General features: G+C 36.2%; 1 protein-coding gene across 5 annotated transcripts in view; it reads left to right on the top strand.

Moving 5' to 3' along the window:
• Positions 1 to 22,320, top strand: part of DIAPH2 (diaphanous related formin 2) — an 873,267-nt gene that overhangs the window by 467,015 nt on the left and 383,932 nt on the right. For all 5 annotated transcript variants that reach the window (XM_019641102.1, XM_019641101.1, XM_019641103.1 and 2 more), the window contains one exon: positions 2,588 to 2,717. In XM_019641102.1, coding sequence (XP_019496647.1) covers positions 2,588 to 2,717 — 130 coding nt within the window. The remainder of the gene's footprint in view (positions 1 to 2,587; positions 2,718 to 22,320) is intronic.

Genomic DNA, 22,320 nt, shown 5'->3' with positions numbered 1-22,320 from the left:
TGCTCAGCTCGGGCTGGCCTCGAACCGCTGTTGCTCAGAGCTCAAACTCTTGAGCGAGCTCTTAACCAACTGAGCCATTCGGCCGGCCCTAGTTTACCCATTCTTTGAAGGGAATATTACAATTCTGAAAAAGTACATGTGTACTCTGTCTACCATTCTTTCTGATTTGAACAGAGATACCAAGATATTTATTTAACTCAAATGTTATACTTTATCTTTGTTAAATGTAACCATTGACTGTACTAAATTTCTTAACAGAAATTAATGGACCTGATTCTGTGTAAATATTTATCAGTTAAACACGGTTTCTGAAAAATAAGCACTTACAAATATTCATGTCAAAGCTAAAGTTTTAAATCACCCATAGAATTGACATAAGAGCACCCTGCTTTTCTATTTTTGTGTTTTTCTTTCTAGTGTTGGCCATGTGCATTAAAAAGAATTATAATATACTTGTGCAATTTGGTGTTCTGAGAATGTAGGTGGGTTTTTGGTGGTGGTGGTGGTGGTGGTGGTGTGTGTGTGCGCGTGTGTGAGTGATCACAGAGTTCATAAAATATAGATCAATTTCCTTTCTTTTTGGAAGACATACTTTGAATTTTCCCTAAGCACCTCCTGGTTTTAGGATTTAGGAATTCCGGTAATTTGTGAGAAAAAAAAGAAGATGTTAATTTCCTTCTTATTTGGAATATACAGCCTACTCTGAAAATGGCATACTTTGTGAACATATAACACCATAATCCTAGGTAAAGACCTCTCTTTAGGAAAGTGAGCCTCCCATTGATTTCTCTACAGCTGCAAGCCTTACTTAAGACAAATTGCCCTTGAGGTTTTCGTTGCTTTTTGTTCTTAATAGCTTGTCCTTGAGTTGTGTCATTTCAACCTTGTTGTACTTACAAGTGTTTGGTGGATCAGCATGATAATGCCAAGTTTTAAATATTTTACCTTTGTGAGATAAAGTAATCCGAGAAATTCTAAAAGAAATAATTATGACCGCTTGAACTGTCAACATCATGCCTCCTGTGGCTGTTTCTTTTGAATCTTGACACTGATATTTCTTTTAAGTTGTTCATATCATTGGGCCATAAACAGTTGTTTAAAAGCTGTAGCACAAAACAGATTCAGTATGGGCCTGATTAATTAAATGAAAATTTTTTTGTTGTTCTTAGTCACTAAAACAATAAGGATTAAATTACTCTGTAATTGCCTAAGTATCCTCCATAGCCTTTTCATTTAACCTGTTTGTGAAGAATATTCATTTATTCTAAATAGAGTAATCCTTAAAGCTAAAAAAACCCCAAATCACTATAAACATCAGTAGACAAACCCATCATCTAAGGATTATAGAATTAAAACATCCAGTAGAATGAGAAAACTTGATACTTTATGCCTTATTTATCCTTTGTTTTTCAGTAAATCCTTGATTTCATTTGCAGCTTAGTCTAGTATGAGTTATATTAAAGAAAACACTTAGATTCTTATCATAGATTTTTTTTGTCCTATATGTAAGACTTTTATCATTCTAACTGTAGCATCTCTTTTCTAGTGTCTTTGAAAAGGAAATACAATATGTAAGCAGAGAAATAAACTTTGTCAAATTATCACAATTGTGTGGTCAAATTCTGTTTATAAATCCACATAAGAAATCATCAGTTATTCTTTTTTGATGGCCCATGAAGTAAAGGGGGTTAAAGTGTGCTTACTCTTTAACATTAATTTGCGACATTGATGGCTAGAAATAAATATAACCTCACAAACAAATCAGCTTTCAAGAATATATTTCTGTGATAAAGCAAAGAACAGAATGCTGATAACACAAGCACACATTAATTCGGACTCTTATTATCAATTATTTTTTTAAAGATTTTATTGGGGAATTGGGGGAGGGGAATAGCATTGGGGAATCAGGGAAGGGGAACAGACAAGTTGCTGTCCTTTTGTTCTTCACTCTAGTTGTGGAGGATGTCGCTTCACTGGCCCATGTTGATATTATCATTGCGCTTTTCCCGGCTGAGGCAGTTGCTCACCGGCCATTGGATGGCCACTCACGGCAGCCCACAGCAGCTCACGAAAGCTCACACCTGCTGCCAGCCAGCCCCACTGCAGCCTACATGTCGCCAGTGACTCATGGCAGCCCGGCTCCAGGTCGAGCTGTTGTTCATCATCTTAGCTGTAGAGGGCGCAGCATCACTGGCCCTCATGTGGGATCTGAACCGGTGCCCTGCTGCTAAGAGCTGGCGTCCGAAGCCAACTCCTAACCAATGCGCCGCTCGGCTGGCTATTATCAGTTCTTAAATGAATGTTCTTTTCTCATGAAAAGCATTCATTTTGCCATAATAATTTCGACATTTTGAATAATATATATTCGAGTTTAATTTTTCACTTTTTTGTGTCATCCTCGCTTTTAAAATATGGAGTTCATTTGAAACAGAGCATTGTTACTAGACCCTGTTAGATACCTACCCCAAACTTTTTTTTTTATTTAGTTATAATGAACTGAGTTCATTCATTCATTCATTCCACTTGTTTAAGAAAACAGTCTATTTGCATTACTAAAAATACTGAAAGCTTTGTCATTTCATTGCAGATCAGAGATACTAAATCGGCAGATCAAAAAACAACCCTCTTGCATTTTATTGCTGAAATTTGTGAGGAGAAATACGGGGATATCCTGAAATTTCCTGACGAACTGCAACATGTAGAAAGTGCAAGCAAAGGTAATTGATTTGTAACTACATTGAGACTATTCCTTACCTAAGTATTATATTTTAAATGGTAGGATCTATAATCTATAAACATTCGTCATATTTTTTTTTGTTCCTTTGCTCATGTAAGAAAAGCAGGGAGCTTCCATTAACTTATATTTGATACCATAGTGTGTTGTAATGACATGGTTTTAACTTGCTTTAATTTTTTTAACACTGCTAAGTTTTCAAAGCTTTCACATCTCTGATCAGATAGTACTTTCATTCATTCATTTCATAAACACGGGAGTGTATTGTTTGCAAAGGAAATACTATGGGGCTTTTGGTGATATCAAATGATTGTAAGACACTTCTTGCTTGATTGAGTGTGTTTAAAATCTGGAAAGTAAAAAGAGACACCCATACGAATACTTCATTAAAAATGGATGAATATGAGAAGTGCTATATGGAAAGATAATGTACTGTGGTTTAGATGAGCGAGAATGTATTGGGTTGTCGGAAAAGTCATGATGTATTTCTCTCTGTTTTTCGTCACAAAAATGCATCATGACTTTTCCGACAACCCAGTACTTTTGAATGGGTAGATAAGAGAAGGCTTCATGGAAGAGGCCGAAAGGGATGACGCATGAGGATAGGGTTTTTACAGGCATGGACAAGGGCGTGGTTTTCAGAGAGCAAACAGTGTGAGTGAGGCCGAGTGGCAGAATGTATTAGGACGAGTGAAAGAGTGGTTGACTGTAAGGCTGGAGCCGTAAGGTGGCCATCTCAGAGATTTCAATGTCATGCTAAGCAGTCTGGTCTTCACGTGTAGAAGTAGGTCATCATTGAAGGATTAGAATAGGGAGGACTTGGCACCAGTGAGGAACAGGAGACAGGGAACAAAAATGTCTCCAAGGTTGTAATTCGAGCTAATTAGTTTTGTTGGTTAGTGAGTATTGTCTACTTTTGTAAGAAGTTGAAAAATGAAAGAAAGGAGGGTTAAGGAAACATTTTCTCAAGGTGAGATTATATATGTGGAAAAGTACATTTTCCCTCTTAGAAGTACATTTTCCCTCTTAGATAAGAAAAACATGCCATAAATCTTATATTTGAAATTGCACTGTAGTAATTCCATTTCTCTATGACTCTGAGGACTTTCAGTAAGGACTCAAAAGCATATACATTTACTAAGTTTATTACAATCCATACAAACCTGTTAGTGTCCTTTGAAGGGAAAAACAGTGTGTCTATAAAGCCCAAAATATTGTTTGTGTAATATTGTTTAGTGGTCATCTCTGCTGCTCTGGTATTGTCAATCAAATCGTCACCATATTTCATTAATTTAGTCCAGTGTGTCGCAATTTGTAGTCCAAGGATCAAAATACCACTAGGAGACAAACTATGACTCCATAGTACTATTTATTTGCTTTCTTTTTTATAAAAAAAACTTGATGATGTGATAGAAAATTATACTTACTACAACTGTAATAGCAGTTTTCTGGCAGTTGCTTTTCTAAACAACTTCTATATCTTGATCCTTGGATTTAAAACACACACCTTTGTGACTAGAGGCATATTTACTAATATTTAACTAATGTGGAATAATAACATTTAGAAAAATTTTATTATAATTTGAAACATGAGAAATATCATCACAAATAAGACCAGTGCTGAAATTAGATCATTTCAGGGCTATTACTACTTTTTCACTGCTGTCTACCAGAATGCTTTTATAAATTTTATTTACTCATTGTATAGATTCAATTTCAGAAAGATTTTGAGAGGGAGCCTATCAAGGATATGTTTAAATAAAATGATCAGTCAATTATACAGTGGAAGTTTCTAATTCTTACATTGAGCATGCTTTACATGAATATATTGGATAAACATATTTTTAGTCAAAATAATCTGGAATAACTGTAATGAAATCTGGAATGAAGCTTATATCAGCTTTGATTTTTAACTCTGAATACCTGTTCATCTATGTCTATATATCTATATATGTGTCTCTGTCTGTAACTACTGCTATTGATGAAACCTATGGAACACAGCCTTTTGAGTTAGATCAGGGGTCAGCAAACTTTTGAGACGGAAGAGCCAATCCTGTCCCTCACAACAATTTCAAAATTATTCGAGAGCCAAGAAGCAAATGAAATCACTATTATGTGAATAATATCTTTTAAAATTTTTATAAATGAAACTATGATAGTTTTATTTTCATTTTCAGTTTTACTTCAGAGCCACATGTACGTACCCAAAGAGCCGCATGTGGTTCGCGAGCCGCAGTTTGCCGACCCCTTAGTTAGATAATATAAAGCTCTAATTCTAGTTCTATTACTTATTAGTTCTTTAACCTTGAGCTAGTAATTTAAACTTTCAAGTTTTTGTTTCTTCATCTGTAAAGTGGGAATGACAGTAACAATAATATGAAAGGAGTTAACATGTTCAAAATATGCAGTAAAAGGTTTGGCACATAGGACATACTCAGTTGTTGTTATACCCCTATCATTATTATTATTATTATCATTATTTGTAGTAGTAGTAGTAGTAGTAATTGATATACTACTATGAATATTACAGTTGTTGCTATTGCCTTATTAGAAGGCAATGATCATACGGGTATCTATAGTTCATCCAGTCTCGACTAAGAATGTATTATATTCAGTGCTATTTGTTTCCTGTGTCTGGGCTTTTGGTAAACCCTTTCATATTTTTCTTTTGCAATATCACCAACTTCTTCCTCTCTATCCATTTCAAGAGCAAAATTTGTTTTCGTGTATTCTTCCTGCCAGTGGATTCAAGAGACTTTTGCCAGAAATCCTCTTCCTATTTCGCTGTTTGGGCCTCAGCAATCCCCATTCTCACATTATTTTCACTAGTTCTTTTTCTTTCCCTATGAAATTCAGACTCACAGTTCTCAACTCAAAAACTTCTTAAGCACATTCCGGTTGCTTGCATCTGGCTTTCATTTCCTCTTGGTTCTTATTTCAGTGTGCCCAGACGTATTTTCTCTTGAGCCGTTTTTATTCCTTTCTAATAATCCTGTCTCTGTGTTTGATTTCGTGCTGCATCCCATGCCTGGAAATCTCACCTGCCCTGTCCTCCAAGACAACTGACTATCATTTGTCAAATCACTGTTCAGACGCCTTTTATTTATTGTTTATTTTTCTCCTAATATTTCGCTACAAAGCCTTAGGAGAAAAGACTTTTGAATTTAGTCTGCAGGAAAAGACAAAACACAGTGAAACAAGCCAACTACCTTTTGTTTATACTTTTCCTTGGTATTGGAGTCTAACTTACCCTGTTTGCTTAATATATACTTCAGTCCTGTTTGAATCTCACCCTGTCACCTCCGGTACTGTATGTAGCATATATACAGAGGGTGCCAAAAAAAGTATACTCATTTTAAGAAAGGAAAACTGTATTATCATTGTAAGACTCAACATATACCAATAACAAAAGATGAATACAAGTCACGTTTGACTTCTGCAATTACAAGAGGTGCTCAAAGTGGTTACCATCAGTGTCCAGACACTTCTGAATACGGCAAACTACTGCTTGAGCAATGTTGACCAAAGTGCCCACTTGTATACATGTTTTTGGCACCCCCTGTATATTCCACAGTCCACCTGCAAAAATTTAAAAAAAAGATCAATACCACATAATTCGTTTTATTTGTTGATGGGCTATCTCCTTGTGAAACGATCGCTTTTAAAAACAAAAAGAAAAAAAGAACCTTTCTTTTTAAACTGGAGAGAGATGAATAAGATGAAACCAATTCAGTTAATGATTGAATTACATAACTTATTTTTAAGAACAGCTGTATGACTATTAATACCTTTTATCTCTGTTATTAGATTATTAGAATCTGAGTACCTTGTTTTGATAGAGTAAGGCAGTATCTTTTCTGTCTGGTATAGCAAATAACAAATTTATTTTAGGGCAGCACTGATGTCATAGGCCTCAATTAACTGACAAAGAAAAAAATTACTTCGAAGTGAAAGGGGTACTGAAGGTAGGAAATACGTGAGAGACAGAAAAATTTATTTTATAATTGCCTTTATTCCATGTAAAGCTGAGCTTCTAAAATTCTGTGAGTCTTGGAAGTGGCAAAGCTATGGTGTAAACTTAGCATATTTTACTCGAGCTCTGCAACTCAAAGATATTGGGGAAAAACACATCATTTCTGCATTCAAACAGATATATATATATAATGGAGTAGAATGCAAAGTCCACATGAATTTTTAAAATAAAACAGATGACTTCAAAGAAATTTCACACTAGCAACGGATCCCTAGGGGTATGCATTCAATCTTCTCTACCATTAGGGGTACTTGGGTGGGAAAAATGCATGAAGCATCGCCTAAAGAATTACAGACTGGTTTTGTTTTGGTTTGGCTTCATGTGTTTATTTATCTATTTCGTTATTATTTCTGGGAGGGAGGAGGCAAGCAGGCAGGGTGACTGGGGAGAGGTGTTGAGCTTCCTTCTAAATAGCTATTCTCATCACCCACATGGATAAGTTCAGCATCAAACAGTACGATGTCATTTTATTACCAGTGAAATTAATAAAATAATATTGCTGTGGTCATTTTATTCGAGGTTAAATTATAAATCTGTAAGTCCTCTCATTCGTGTTTGACATACCAATGAGTCTTTAGAGAGAAAAAAATGGTTGCTATAGCGATCCTGACACCTTTAAAATATTAAAGATACTTTTGATAAGCCACAATTACCTTTTCGCAATGATTAATTTTAAAGATTACATGTATATGTGCATATATAACTATATATAATAGATATCTAGATATGTGATGTATAAAGCATTACTAGTTACTAGACATATTTTATAAATCCTTTATTATTTTTCCAACCTTATGGCTATCACTTTAGCTTTCAGCTTTGAGGATTTTTATGGTTTGATTTAAAGCCTCTAATGTTTTATAGGTCGGCTTCAGGGATTAAACCAAAGGGGTTAGTAAAGTTTAATAAAACTATTCCACTCAACAGAGAAAAATTATATTAATGTCTTTGAGGGTACTATTAATCCTATGGTTTTGCATAAATACAAAACGGGGTTCACGTCAGTTAAATTAGTGCCATCCTACAAAATAGAAGCTGGTTGAGTTTTGTATAAACAGTGTTCATTTCTTAGGAATTAAAGCAATTATTATAAATTTTAATGACCAACTATACCTTTTGATGTCTGCTACCTTTCCATGTCATAGTAAGTAACGCTGATTAGTTATTTATCCACTCAGACATCTTCACAGGATTAATAGAGAAAAAAAGTTCGGATTAAAGCAAATAATATAGGGAAAAAAGTCTATGAAATAAAGAAAAAGAAAAAAGTAAAATTATAGCAGAGTAAAAATATTGGGGAATGGAAAAACCCCAAACAACATTTGCTGAAACTCTAGAGCTGGCAGGAGCTTTAGAGATCATCTATTGGGTTGTCAGATAAGTCATGAAGTATTTTTGCTATGTTTTTTTGTTGCAAAAATGCGTCATGACTTTTCCGACAACCCAATAGTTCCTGCTTAAAGGGACCCAAGATGGCATTTAGTCCAAATTCATCATTTTACTGTTGAAGAAACTGAGGCCCAGAATGATGAAGGAATTACACAGCTGGATGGGAGAGTCAATGAAAGTTTACAGACCTTGCCTGGAATTATTTTATTACATATATTTCAGCTCCATTTTTGCTTCCTTTGTGGTCTAAAATATACAACAGAGATTCATGCTCACATATTGGAAAACATATAGAAAGTAAATGCTGACCAAATAAAAGACTTACAGGAGTGTAAATGCTACTTCCTCTGTGTAGTGGTCCACAGTCTCTGTAGCCCCATTTTGACAAAATTACCCTCACCTTTTTCTGTGTCACAGCAGCATGTTCGCCTTATTGGTAATGTAGCACATATCACATTTGCATTTTTTATTTAATCGTTTGCTTCTCTATGTACCCCCCAGATTGAGTTCCTCAGTGGCAAGGAATATGCCCCATTTGTCCCTCCAGTCTCAGTGCCAGTGCAGCATCTCAGAAGTAGATGCCCAGTAAATGTTTATTAAGTTATAGCATTACATATCATTTTAGTACAGCGGGCATATTTCAAAATAAGACATGGTGGGAAATTGTCCAATAGAGACTAGCTACCTGAAAATTACTGTTTACTGAAAATATGAGAGGAAAACCAAGATACGTCAGAATGAAGAGGACACTGGGACTTAACAGTATCTCTTGGTCCATATTTTACTTCTTTCAAGGAGAAAGTTAAAGTTGGAAACAATTGAGTTAATAACGGAGAGGACCTAAACTCACGGAAGCCCCCAACCATAATGGTTTATGGTGAATAGTAAAGATTAAAAACCTCATGGGAACTGATGGCAGCCAACTGTCTCACTGTCATATCTAACTAACTGCCGAAACTTCTAGCTTTTATTCTAATGCCTAAAAAGAATTACTTTCGTATTGTCCACTATTAGTTTTATTGACAAATATTTGACTTATAGAACAAAATCCTACTGCTTCTAAAGCATTTAACATGCAGTGGTAACTCATAGGCCCCAAGATGTGAGAAAGTATTAAACTATAGGATTTCCTAGCAGATTTAAGCTTTGAGTTTTAGTCTAACTTTTTGGAAGCATAGAATGATAATATACCAATGTGACAAAATGTCAGTAGAATTGACCTTCAATGTTAGCAGTCTGAGTTAAACTGAGTACACACCGTACCATTACAGTATTTTGATAAGAAAGTTAAATTGTTTGTTTAGCTTCCATTGGACTTTTTCATATATACTGTTTAGAAAAACTTAGAATGCAGTTCATTCAGCAATAAATTATATCAACACCATAAATAGCTTATAAAATTTATAGGAATATTAAGTTTTTGGGACTCAAAGTCATACATTTTCCAGTTTGTTATACTTCTTTCTTCCTTATTCTCACCAAGTCACCCCTAATTTTTTTTTAACAAAGTGAATTTATTTAAAATAATAGAAACAGGGCCGGCCGACTGGCACATTATTTAGGAGTTGGCTTGGGATGCCAACTCTGAGCAGCAGGGCACCAGTTCAGATCCCACATGAGGGCCAGTGACGCTGCACCCTCTACAGCTAAGATGGTGAACAACAGCTCGACCTGGAGCTGGGCTGCCGTGAGTCGCTGGCAACCGCGTAGGCTGCAGGGGGGCTGTCAGGCAGCGGGTGTGAGCTTTCATGAGCTGCCTTGAGCCACCGTGAGCGGCCATTCAATGGCCGGCGAGCAACTGCCTAACCAGGGAAGAGCGCAATGATAATACCAACATGGGCCAGTGAAGCGACGTCCTCAACAACTAGACTGAAGAACAAAAGGACAGCAACTTGTTGTTCCCCTTCCCCGACTCCCCAACACTGTTCCCCTCCCCCAATTCCCCAATAAAAAGAAAATCTTTAAAAAAATAAATAATAGGAACAATAAGAGATCTAGAACATGTATAGAAAATCTTCAACCTGAAATGTCAAAAGGACTTAGGAAAGAAAGCCATGTTTTCTTGCTGGTTAGTAGCCATTACCAACCAGAGTTTTCAATTCAGAACATGTGAAATCACTCTACTTCATTTCATTTCAAGAGGAAACTGTTCAAAACACTAATATCTTCAACTAGCAGTAAAAGGAAGCAGAGACCATGGCCACTTGGATTTGAGTAAAATATTTCAACATAAATCAACAACTTTTCATAGATTCCTGTAGGCATTTGTCAGGGTATCTTCGCTTTTGCATTCCAGGATCTTTTTCCGCTAGACAGTTGTATGCATAGCTTATCTGTCTCCCACCTTTGCCTTGTCCGTCTCGGAGTGTAGGCTTCTGCACTTTTTCCCAAACTGAAATGCCACCCCCTTCCCTGAGCTCTTTTGAGTCGTAAGTATCCTTTTGAAGCACAGCTTAAATCTCCCCCCTCCATTGTGTCTTCCTCAACTGTTTTTGCTTTGCTTGGTCTCTGACTTCCCTCCTTTACCACAGTACTTATTTGAACATCTTAGTTTGATATTTGATCCTGTACTTGGCTGCATGACAATATAAAGATCTCCGTGTTTATGGCTGCATTCCGGCATGATGCTTTCTGAAGTAACGTGTGACATCATTAGTCTGCTTTCTTGGGGTAAAATCTGACCCAATCTCACCATGGTAAATTCAGCTCAGTGAGTGCTTATTGAACATCAGCCTCATCCTAGGCGCTGTCTTTATTTAACCCCACAGTGCATAATTAAATTAACTAACATATTGGCAGACACTTAATTTCAACTTCTTATACAGTAAGCAACAAGAAGAAAACCAGGTCTTCAAAAAGTATTCTTTAGTTAAGAGCTCGCTCAAGAGTGTGAGCTCTCAGCAACAGCAGTTCGATGCCCAGCCCGAGCTGAGCTGCTGCTGAGCTGCCAACAGGTGGCAGGATGGCTCAGCTAAAAAAAAAAAGTATTCTTTAAAACTAATTTATGGTTTTAGAAATCATTATAATGGTTACACATAGAGTGGGCTAGTGACTAGAAGGGATTATGTGAGGGGCTTCTGGGGTGCCGGTCATGTTTTGTTTCTTGATCTAGATCCGGCTTTCATGGGTTTGTTTAGTTTGTGAAAATCCATTCAACTGGTCACCTGTGTGCACAATGTATGTATGCTTCAACAAAACATTTTTAAGAAGCTCGTCATTCATGTTTTTTAATGTGCAATATCTTTTGAAAAGTGAGAAACATACCGCATTTTAATTCAAAAGGGTTTAACGCATGCTTAGTTGTAATGATCACATTCATTGCATAAATATTTGCTGATAGAGTCGATCTTGTGTTATTGGAAATAATTATTATATTTTTCAGCAAGTTGCATGTCACTGAAGGATTTGATCAAAGTGTCTTTTAGTTTTAAGAGTTCATGTGTGCACTGTAGTATTTTAAAAAAAACCCTCCACCCACATTATATACTGTGTAAACATTCAGGGTGATTTTTCTATAGTTGTTATCAATATTATGCTGTCTTGTATATTGCTGAATTCTAACATGTCCTGAGCATATGCTGAGTGAAAATTTTCACCAGGAGACTGTCACTGCTGTCACTGTTTTCACTGTGTCTTTGCTTCAGTGTCAGGAAATAGGCTATGTGGGAATATTGCTCAGTTTTATCTCGTTGGAAATTCAAGCTCGTTAGCTGAAAAGTGAATATTCATACATCAGATGTTATAATTTGATTGACTCCTGAAGTAAAACACGGGACATATTGATGGAAGAGGTTAAAGGACTGATGTTGAGTAGTTATGTCAAGATGGAGAGGGGACAGTAAGGGAAAAGGGAAGGATGACATTAATGAAGAAAGAACCAGCTGTCTGCTGCCACAGCAGAGTCGGAAGAGGTGGCTCATATCCTGAGTGGCGATTCCCTTGCCTCCTAGGGAACAGTGGTAGAATCTGGAAATCAACTTTGTTACCATTCCTTTGATTTCATGACTACGATTCCTTCTGATAGAGTCATCAATAAGGATCAGCCAGGTTTTAAGGACATAGGAAGTGAGGATTTCAGGAGAGCGCAACAACAGTATCAGAGCTACCTAAGCAATTGCCTCCATTCTCCACTTTTCACACCTTCTAATGTGGCTTCAACACAAGGACCAAGTCCTAGAGGGCTACAGTGCTGGCGTGATTTCTTGAATTTAATTGGGGTCTTTATCTGGAGTTCAGATTCTCCAAGTTGGTGAGGTAAATTAGTAAGTAACAAATACAATATTTACTTGAGCCAATTTTATATGACCTGAACTGCTTCACAGTATTTCCACGTGGAATAGTTGGGATGGAGCTGGCATTTTAATGCAAACATTCAGTAAACTAGTAAGAGAAAAAACCCTGAGACTTATTGGAAGCTAATAGCTGTGTAGGAAAGGATTCTGGCATGGTCATATCTGGAAGAAACACACGTTCTAGAAATAATATGTACAGAGATGAGAATCATAATGTTCTTTTCATTCTAATTTCAACTTTGTTGCTACCTACTTGTTGGTTCATGGTTCGGCCATTTAACCTTTCAGAGTCTATATCCTCATTTGTACAATAATGTTTCTTAATTTGAAAAAGAGAGTTGGATATATTTAGTTTACTTATTGCTCCATGTCATTTTGATAATAAAATTGGATATTCAGTGTGGAAATGCCTTAGAAGAAGGGTGATATGTATGTACATGTGTGTGTATACAGTGGTTTCTTATTCGAGCTAGCATGACGATGTTAATTCCATATGATTTTGACCAGGTTGTTTTCTGTTCAGTCCCATTTTAAAAATGAAGCTCAAAATTTACTTGTTAAATCATTAAGCTCTCAGAAATAATAGCAATGTCATTAATTTTATTTTCATCAGAGGTTCCTTTACTTTTCTCCATTTTTTAATCTCTTAGAAATAAGATTCTAAAAGCATGATCAGAAAGGCTCATCTTATTTTGAATGACATCTGTAAGCTTGATGAAAGAATCATTGTTCCACATTCAAGAGTTGATCATAAAAGTTCCAATATCTTTTTTTGTTAGATTACGTTCATCCTTAGTATGTATAAACATTGAAGAAAAGAAAACACGTGTAGTTTTTAATTGAATATTCTAAGTAATAGAAAATGTTTAGGGGAAAATAAAATAGACATGAATTTTAAATATTATTATAATAACTAATAAAAGTGATAATAAAGCATTTCTTTTATGTGCATTTTAAACAAAAGGATTCTGCTTGCATTTGTAACAGAAAATCCAAGGCTAAAGTTTATGCTAGTTATTGTTTATTCACTTAATTATGCATTTTTCCTAATAGTGATAATAATAACCATTTATGAAGCGCTCACTAAGTGCCAGGCCCTGTATTAAACATGGTTTTATAGAAAAGGAGACTGACTCTCAGAAACATTAAGTATAGTGCTCAAGGTCACACAGTTAATAAGAGCTAAGATTTTGGCTACTTCTATATTATCCCTTGTTCTTTTCACTGTAAAATCACTGATAGTAATATCAGAAACAGAGTTGAAGAAACTAAATCCATAGATGTAATAGAAACTGAGGAAGCAGTATAAACCTTGGTGAATTCTGTATTAATGGGAACATTATTTATTATTAGAAACACCCAATGACATCATACAATTACAAACACTTGTTGATTTACTCTAAAACTACAGTAAACTAGTAAATATGTAAAATGGTATCATTAGAATTTTGGTTTTCATTCAGTTGATGTTTGCATGTATGTGTCCAGAGAATAGTAACACACCCTGTGATAATGAACAAAGAATAAACATCTCCATTGGCCACACTTCTTGAAGGATATGGTCATCAACTAAACACGTGTTTATTTAACTCTAGTAAGATAAGTACTTTTGGTCCCTGACTTGTACATTTGTATCCCTTGTTTTAAATATGCGGCTCTTCTTCAGTTATCTATGGAAGTATGGTTGTGCTTTAAATTAATTTTTGCATTTATTCATGTATCTTTTATTACTAGAAGCCACCATAAATAGGTGCTCTTCAAAAGAAAATGAGTTATCTCAAACATTTCTGTTAATTGCTCCAATTTATATTGCAGCTTATTTAGAAATTTCATTAGAAATGATTCTTAACCCTTAAATGGGCAAAAGGCACATGAACAGAACATTCGCAGAAGAAAAACATACCAAAAATGTTCAACCTCATCAGTAATGGAAGAAATGCACATAAAACAATAAGATACAAGATTTCAGCTAGTGAATTGGCAGAGGTTAAAAACAAACTATACCGTATCCCCAGTGCTGGCATAGGTGGTATAAGGGAGATACTTATGTATTAATGGTGCAAGTTCAAGATGACTTCAGCTTTTTGGAAAGCAAAATGTATTAAGATCCTCAAACTAATTGCAGACCTTTAATTTGTCCTACGAGGATGATCAGAAATGGGCACCAAGATTTATACATAAGAATTTCACTGTAATACTATTTATATCAGTGAATAATTAGGAACATCCCAAATAGCTAAGAATTATGGGAAATGATAAAATGAATCATAGACTGTACATATAATGTAATATATTTTGAATAAAATCAAATCTTTAGTGAACTTTAATGATAGTCAATGCAAATAACAAATTTAAATGAAATTATATACAAGATCATATTAATTTAATATACTTAGCAGTAATATTTTCTGCCAGTCACATTTTTGTATTTTCCATATTGTCTATGTGGTATATACAATTGGTTCTTGTTATTTGCAGTAGTTATGTTATGTGAAGTCTGAATTAGCAAATACTGAACCATTGCTCCTATGGGTAATACAGGGTTAGGTTCCTGTGAATGTTTTCATCAATGATCAAAACATCACCTTGTTTTATGTGTGTTTCTGTTTAAAGACAACCATAAAGATACGTATGGTTGATTCGTTAACATTGACCTCACAGCCAACTCATGCCTGAATGAAGCCTATTTAACACACGTGTTTCCTCTGTAAAGCCCGTCATGGCCTTCCTACACAGAGGAACACTGGACAGCATTTCAGCACTATGCTTGGGGGTCATTTTAAAAAAGGGAAATCACCAAAAACCCTCAAAAGTGAGGAAAATATGGCACTAAATAGATCCCCAAAAGACAGTTGTTTGCAGTATGTGAGTTGAGACAAGAAGGCAGAGTGTCACCTTGTTTTACCTCAGCTGGAAACATGTGCCTGGGACACCTCAAATTTTCCACCACTCTGCACACGTGTGTGTCTGTGAATGACCACGTGATCGCTGTGAGTTTTGACGGGGGTTACAGATACATTTCAGCAAGCAGACAAACTCACAAATATAGAATCCATGAGTAACGAGCACCCACTGTATATTTATATTTATCATCATTAAATAATTTAATGATATGATTCACCCCGCAGTTCATTTACTCTTTCACTCATATCCTGAACAAATAATTATTGAGCATTTATCATATGACTAGCACCATTCTGGACACTTGGGCTACAGTAGTGAATAAAAGTTCTCATTTTCATGGGGGAAACAGAGTACTGTAATATCATTCCATTTTGTCGTAAGTGACATGAAGAAAACTAAAGCTAAATAAGAAAATAGAGAATGTCAGAGGGTGCTATATTATGTACAGTGGTCAGGGAGGCCTCTTTATAGAGATGACATTTGGCCAGAAACTTGATTAAACTGAGGTCACAAGCCACATTCATATCTTAGTAAAGGACATTCCAAGCAGTGGAAAGAGCAAATGCAAAAGACCCTGAGTCTTCTACTTGCATAATATACTTGAGGGAGCCAGGGTGGGTAGACCAAAATGAGTGATAGGAAAAGGGGTTGGAGGTGTAGCCAGGGGCAAGAGCATATATGACCTTGTAGGCCCTGGAATGGACTTCAGCGTTTATTCAAAGCTTGAAGGGAAACCATTAGCAGGTTGAGAGTATGGGAGTAATGAGATCTGAATTAATGCTTAAAAGAATCATTCAGGCTGCCATGTGGAGAAATGGATTGCAAGAGGGCAAGAGTAGAGAGAGACCAGGATATGATTGAAGTCAATCAAGTGAGGAAAGATGTGATAGTGGTGAAGGTTATGAGAGTAGACTTAGTAATTTTTTAAAGATTAAGAGCTTGCTGATAAATAGGATAAGGAGTATGATGGTATGACTTCTTCAACGATACTCCAGAGGCTGTAACTAGAGCAACTGAAAAAAGATGGATTTGCCATCGAGTGAAGCAGGGAAGACTGTAGGAGGACCGGATTGGGAGTCGGGAATATCAGGAGTTCAGTTTTGTACATCGTAAGTTTTATGTGCCTATTAGGTATCAAAATGCAGACATCAAATAGGCAGTTGGATATGAGAGTCTGGAGTTAGGGAGATACTAGGGCTAGAGATAGGCATTTGAAAGTGATGAGTGCATAGTATTTAAATCCCTGTGAATGGAAAGTGCACCAGGAGAGTGAGAGTGTGTACAGGGAAGAGAAGAGGCTGGAATACTGAACCTGGGGCTATGGATCCAGATAACCAGTAGGGTACTTTTGAGTGAATTAGAAGGAGACTACCCATTTGAGAGGGCGTAAAGTGCCCTGGCCACTTCCAGCATTTAGAGGAATTGAATTTGATTGAAACTGTAAAGAATAATGATAAGTACAACTTTAGATATGCTCTATTAAACCAGTGCACCAGATGTTGCTCTGTTCTGCATATAATATTATATGTCGTTTGTATTATCTGTGAAGGAGCCTTTGTTTTAAGGGAAAAAAAATACTAATGTACTTGTGTACACATGCATGCACAAAATACCACACATATGTGTATGGATGTGTATATGTTAGCCCTGAAAATTACCTACTTTTCACCCTACGGTCTTGATTATCATCAAAGTCCATATATAGTTATTTGGAGAGTAGCACACGTTTAATAGCACATGCTGTTCTGAGTTTGAGAGGCTCTGCAAGTGTGCAAAGACGTATCACGTAGAAATTCGTATATTTTTAAATGCATGCGAATTATTTTTATTCATTTTGGAAATCTTTGGTTCCAGCGTCTTCTAATCAGAACTCTGAGCATATTCTTAAGAAAAATGCTTTGAGAAAAACCAGACATCATTTTCGTGGCTTTAAGACTCTACCACTGCGTGCTCTTCACTATATATTTTTTTCATTTGGCATGAGTGACAAACAAAAATCGCATATATGTAAGTTATACAGTGTGATGTTTTGATAAATGTATATAGTGTCCAAAAGCTAATTAACATATTCACCACCTCACAGAGTTACCTTTCAGTTTGTGTGTGTGTGTGTAGTGAGAACACTTAACATCTATTCTCTTAGCAAATTTTGAGTATACAATCCATTATTATTAACTATAGTCACCATGTTCTATATTAGGTCTTTGGAACTTACTCATTTTATAACGGAAAGGTTATAACCTTTGATCAGTTACCTTCCCCTTTCCCCCATCCTCCAGCCTCTAATCTACTCTCTGTTACTAGGTGTTCAACTTTTTTTTCCATGTCACATATAAGTGAGATCATGAAATATTTGTCTTTCTGCGTCTGGCTAATTTCACTTAATGTAATGTCCTCCGGGTTCATCCATGTTGTTGGATATGGCTGGATTTTATCTCTTTTAAGGCTGAATAATAATATTGGGTCGTAGGGAAAGTAATGACGCTTTTTTGCATTGAGAAACATAGAAAAATATGTCATGACTTTCCTGATGACCCAATACATACATAAATGCATGTATATATACACACACACATATAAACACACACATATATGTATGTATGTCACATTTATATATGCATATGTCACATTTTCTTTATCCATTCATCTGTCCATGGACACTTATTGGGTTGTCAGAAAAGTCATGATACATTTTTGCAACAAAAAACGTAGAAAAAATACGTCATGACTTTTCCGACAACCCAATAGATTGTTTCCATATCTTGGCTACTGTGAATAATGTTGCAATGTACATAGGCATATAGATGCCTCTATGAGATAGTGATTTCAGCTTTTTTTAAAAGGGAGGGAGACTGATAGGTGTGTTTGTATTTTGATTATATTTGCATGCACTGCAACATGATCATTCTGATGGGAATTAGAACAGGCAGGTGATTGCAGGAAATGGGTGCAGTTTGAACAGAGGTACAGATTGTGTCGATAGTAAGCAAGAATTCTGTGGTAACCACTGCTGTAACACATTCCAAGACACCATTGCCTTGTGGCAGTGAGCAACACCGTTTCCGACGCTTTTTCATCGGTAACAATGAAGGTAGACAACTGTTTCTCCAGAAAATAGAGCCAAACGGCAGCCCTGCTAATGGCTTTCCTAGAGAAATGCTATTTACCAAAATAAAGCCTAGAAAAGTGAGATTCAGGTATGTGCCTGTGAACTCCACCTGGATGTAGATAACCAGCTACTCTTGAATTAATGTTGGTCAGCATTGGAAGCGTTATCTGGTTTATATTGTAATCTTCTAGAGAAAGGATTATATGAAAGTGATCTCTGACATTTTCATTTTTACCTTTTTGTGACTATTTTACAATAGCAGCAATGTAGGTTATAGAATTTTCCCCGTTGTCAGTATTTTTAATAAGTAAACTAATAGACTTGGAATTAATACCTGGAAAGAAACATAGTTCTTAGCCTTGAGAATTTTTTTTAAAAACATAATTTACAGGTACAATTTAAACTCTTTCATTATGCACTCTAATCTTATTTTGTAATAATATCAAGTCTTCCATGATCTGGAATCCCTTTTTTAGTAACTCTGGAGCCATAGCAGTGAGAGTAGGAAGGAAAGGAGAAATTTTGGGAAAATGCAGGACTTAAATACTTAATGGATTTGGGGTGTGACATGAGTGGTAGATGAGGAAACCACAGTGGGTAGAAGGGTTGCAAAAACAGGAGGAATATTTGTATGCACCTAACCAATATATGCAATAATTTGAAACTTCCTGCATCTATTTTTCAAAACGCACATGATCCCCTGAATGGATTTCTCTTCCAGCATCAGCAGTGTCATAAAACTAACATTCCAAAGTAGCATAAAAATCCAAGAATTAGCTGCAATTTATGATTCAATAGCAATTAACTTTGGAAGGACATATAAAGAAATATTTATTCTGCCTGATCAAATTTCAAAACAAGTATATAGCAGGGTCAAACATTTAGCATATTTGTATTTTGTGTTCTATCTGCGTTTCTATTTTGAAAACTAATTATTTCTCTAAGATTTACTGTCATTTAAAGTAGTTAGCACAAAAGTATATTCTGAGCCTTAATGTGATGTTAAAGGCTCATGAAGTTCAAATATTTTGCAAAATATAATTTAATTTTCTGTGGCTGTTAATCACTGTAGATTCGCTTCTCTGTAAACACAGTCATGTGCAAAGTAAATCACACTCACAATTTATTATATACGAAAAGAAATGTATATCTGTAAACAGCCTGTTTTCTTCTTGCTTCTCTAACAACCATAATCAGTTAATCATCTTCATCCTAGGCCTTACTCTGGTCCTCCATGGTCTTAAAACAATGGGGAGTTGTTGTGATTAATGAAGCTGCTTGCAAGATGATGTTTAGGACCATAGTCATGTTGAAATATTAAAATGTGCACATGGTAAGCAAATATCTGAGATTGGAAGAAAGAAGCGCTCTGTCTCCCATAAGTGATTTCAAACATCAGCTAGAAACAGTCAATCTGAGTTAAATCAATTCTACACCATTCTCCAGATTCTTGAATTGCAAGATTGTGCCAGGTGGCCTTGAGGGAGTGTCTCCAGACCAGAGTACCGACTCTGTTGCTGGTCAGCATTGTTCTCATCAACAGTGCTTACTGCCAGCTATCCAAGTGTGCAACATGTGAGCGGCTGTGAGCACGCGAGTTCTGTAGCACCTTAAATGAAAAATAAGTAGTGCCTGTCACAGTTGTTTTTGCTAGAGCTTTTGGACTCACGTGCTTGATTTCCGCTGTTTTTGAAAATTTTTATTATTTGCATGAAAGAAAAAAGAAATCACTCCGTTGGCATTTAGGAGGAAAAACATGCTAATTAAACTGTTGTGGAACATATTATCCGCTTTAGTTTTACACTGAGAATTTTAATGCAGAGTCAGTTTAACAGGCTTTAGAAATCAGAATTTGCTGGGCCCTTTATTATCACTCCGAATTCACTGAAAAAGTCCATTCCCAGGGATATTGCGAGTGCAAAGCAAGGCCTGACAAAAATAACATTTATTTCATGCAAGTTTCATTAGCCCGAGTGCTAGCTGAAGATAAAGGGGGAAAATGTTTCACAGGGAGCCATGTGAGGTATTACTATATACAGATTTTTAGCAACGAAACCCAGAAGTCTGAAAAGCCATCAGGTATTGCTTTGAAAGGAATCCAGAATTATATGGATTTTGAATATGTTGAAAAATGGCTTAAATGTACTGAGTTGTTCACAGCCTTTGGCTTTTACTTTTCATGTGAGTTATATCTGAACAAGGATTTTATTATAGTCAGTGTTGTTCATGCTGCTATAGTTAAGTTTGTCAGCATTTCCATTACCACCCCACTATTTCAGTTGGGGTTCATAACTCAGCTTTAGAAGTCACCCTGGGCTAAGGGTTGGCATATGCATTTTCAACTTGTGGTGGTGATGGATATAAGTGTGATTAAATATGTAGTAAACATTCAAATTAACATATACTGCTTTTTATGCTATGAAATATTTTATTGGAATCATATATTGTTGTTCCTTAATTATAGAAACTGCCTGACAAATGTTAGCTCTGTCAATATAACTGATTAACAGAGTTAAAGCAAAGTTTTTCAATCTAATTAGTCCTTGTAGCCAAGAAACTCTGAGCTTGTCTTGGAGCCATGAGCAAAAACACTTTCTGTTACCCACTGAGAAACGGCTTCCAAAAGCACTACGTAATGTATCAGCATTCCAGCCAAACAACTGGTTAGTTCTGTCCAGAACTTAGTGAGTGCCATGGGGATTGAAAGGTTAAACTGACCATTTGAGATTTTACATATATCCATGGCCACATATGCAGGTACCTACCAGGTATTTAAAAATGGAAATGTATTTCTTTTGAATTAGTCTCATTTTTCTGGCAATAAAGTTTCCTGGTTATGAAAACGGAGATGTTATAGAGAGTTAGGAACTATAGAAAAAATGATTAAAGACATAAAATAATAAAGAATAATTAAATTACCTCTAATCCCTCAAACCAGGCCACTGATTCCATGTTGGTATATATCCTTCCATTTTTTTTATATTATTCATACACACAGATACATACATTGATTGAGGAGTGGTTAAGGGGGAAACTTTACTACAAATAACGTTTCTCTCGTTTTGTTTTGTTTTTTGAGGCGGGTAGCATTCACCGTAGGAATAAGATAGCATTTACTATAAGGAGTTCTCTGATGTGACATTGAGGTTTTCCAGGTCCGGGGAGTGACACATACAGTGGGCCTAAGGCAGAAAGACTTTAATGTGTTCTAGGACCTGAAAAGGAAGTGTGGCTATAAAATAGCATAGAAAGGGGAGAGTGGCCTCTGATGAGGCTGCAATGGCTCGCCATGGCTGAGTCGTGGTAGAACTGAGCGCCCAGTGAAGTGCCTGAAGGAAAGGAGGCCCTCAATAAATAAGCATGTTCCCTTCCTTCTGGGCTTGGGAGATGACGTAGCCTGGGCTGAGGGTTTTAGGGTCAAGTTATATGAATTTTTATGTTATGTAAAAAATTTCTCTCAGATTTGATTCATCATCACTACTATCTTAAATGGAGCTCAGCCTGCTTTTTGTGAAGGTGCCGATTTTCTTTTCTTTAGCCCCTCTTCCCCTCCACAGCGCCGCATGTACCCATGAGTGTAGAAACGCGGTGCCTGTTTGTGCTGCTCAGTTTTTCTTGGCTTTTTCATGTTGCCACATTTCCCTCTCACCAGCCCATTATGGCTTTTTTCCTCTACCTGGATTCATCTTCTCTTCTTTTTCTGATTCCCTTGCAGCTTATGATTAGAGCTGGTGATACGAATACTGCAAATTAGTGAGAGGTCAAAAAAACAGCAAGACTCACACGTAAAAATTTCTCAGGACGGTGAATCTTTAAAACGAAATCTTTCTACCAGAAAGGTTACGTACTCTCCGTGGAA

The sequence above is a fragment of the Hipposideros armiger genome, unplaced genomic scaffold (genome assembly GCF_001890085.2).
Source record: "Hipposideros armiger isolate ML-2016 unplaced genomic scaffold, ASM189008v1 scaffold_56, whole genome shotgun sequence".
NCBI lineage: Eukaryota > Metazoa > Chordata > Mammalia > Chiroptera > Hipposideridae > Hipposideros > Hipposideros armiger.
This window is presented reverse-complemented; position numbering and strand designations above follow the sequence as displayed.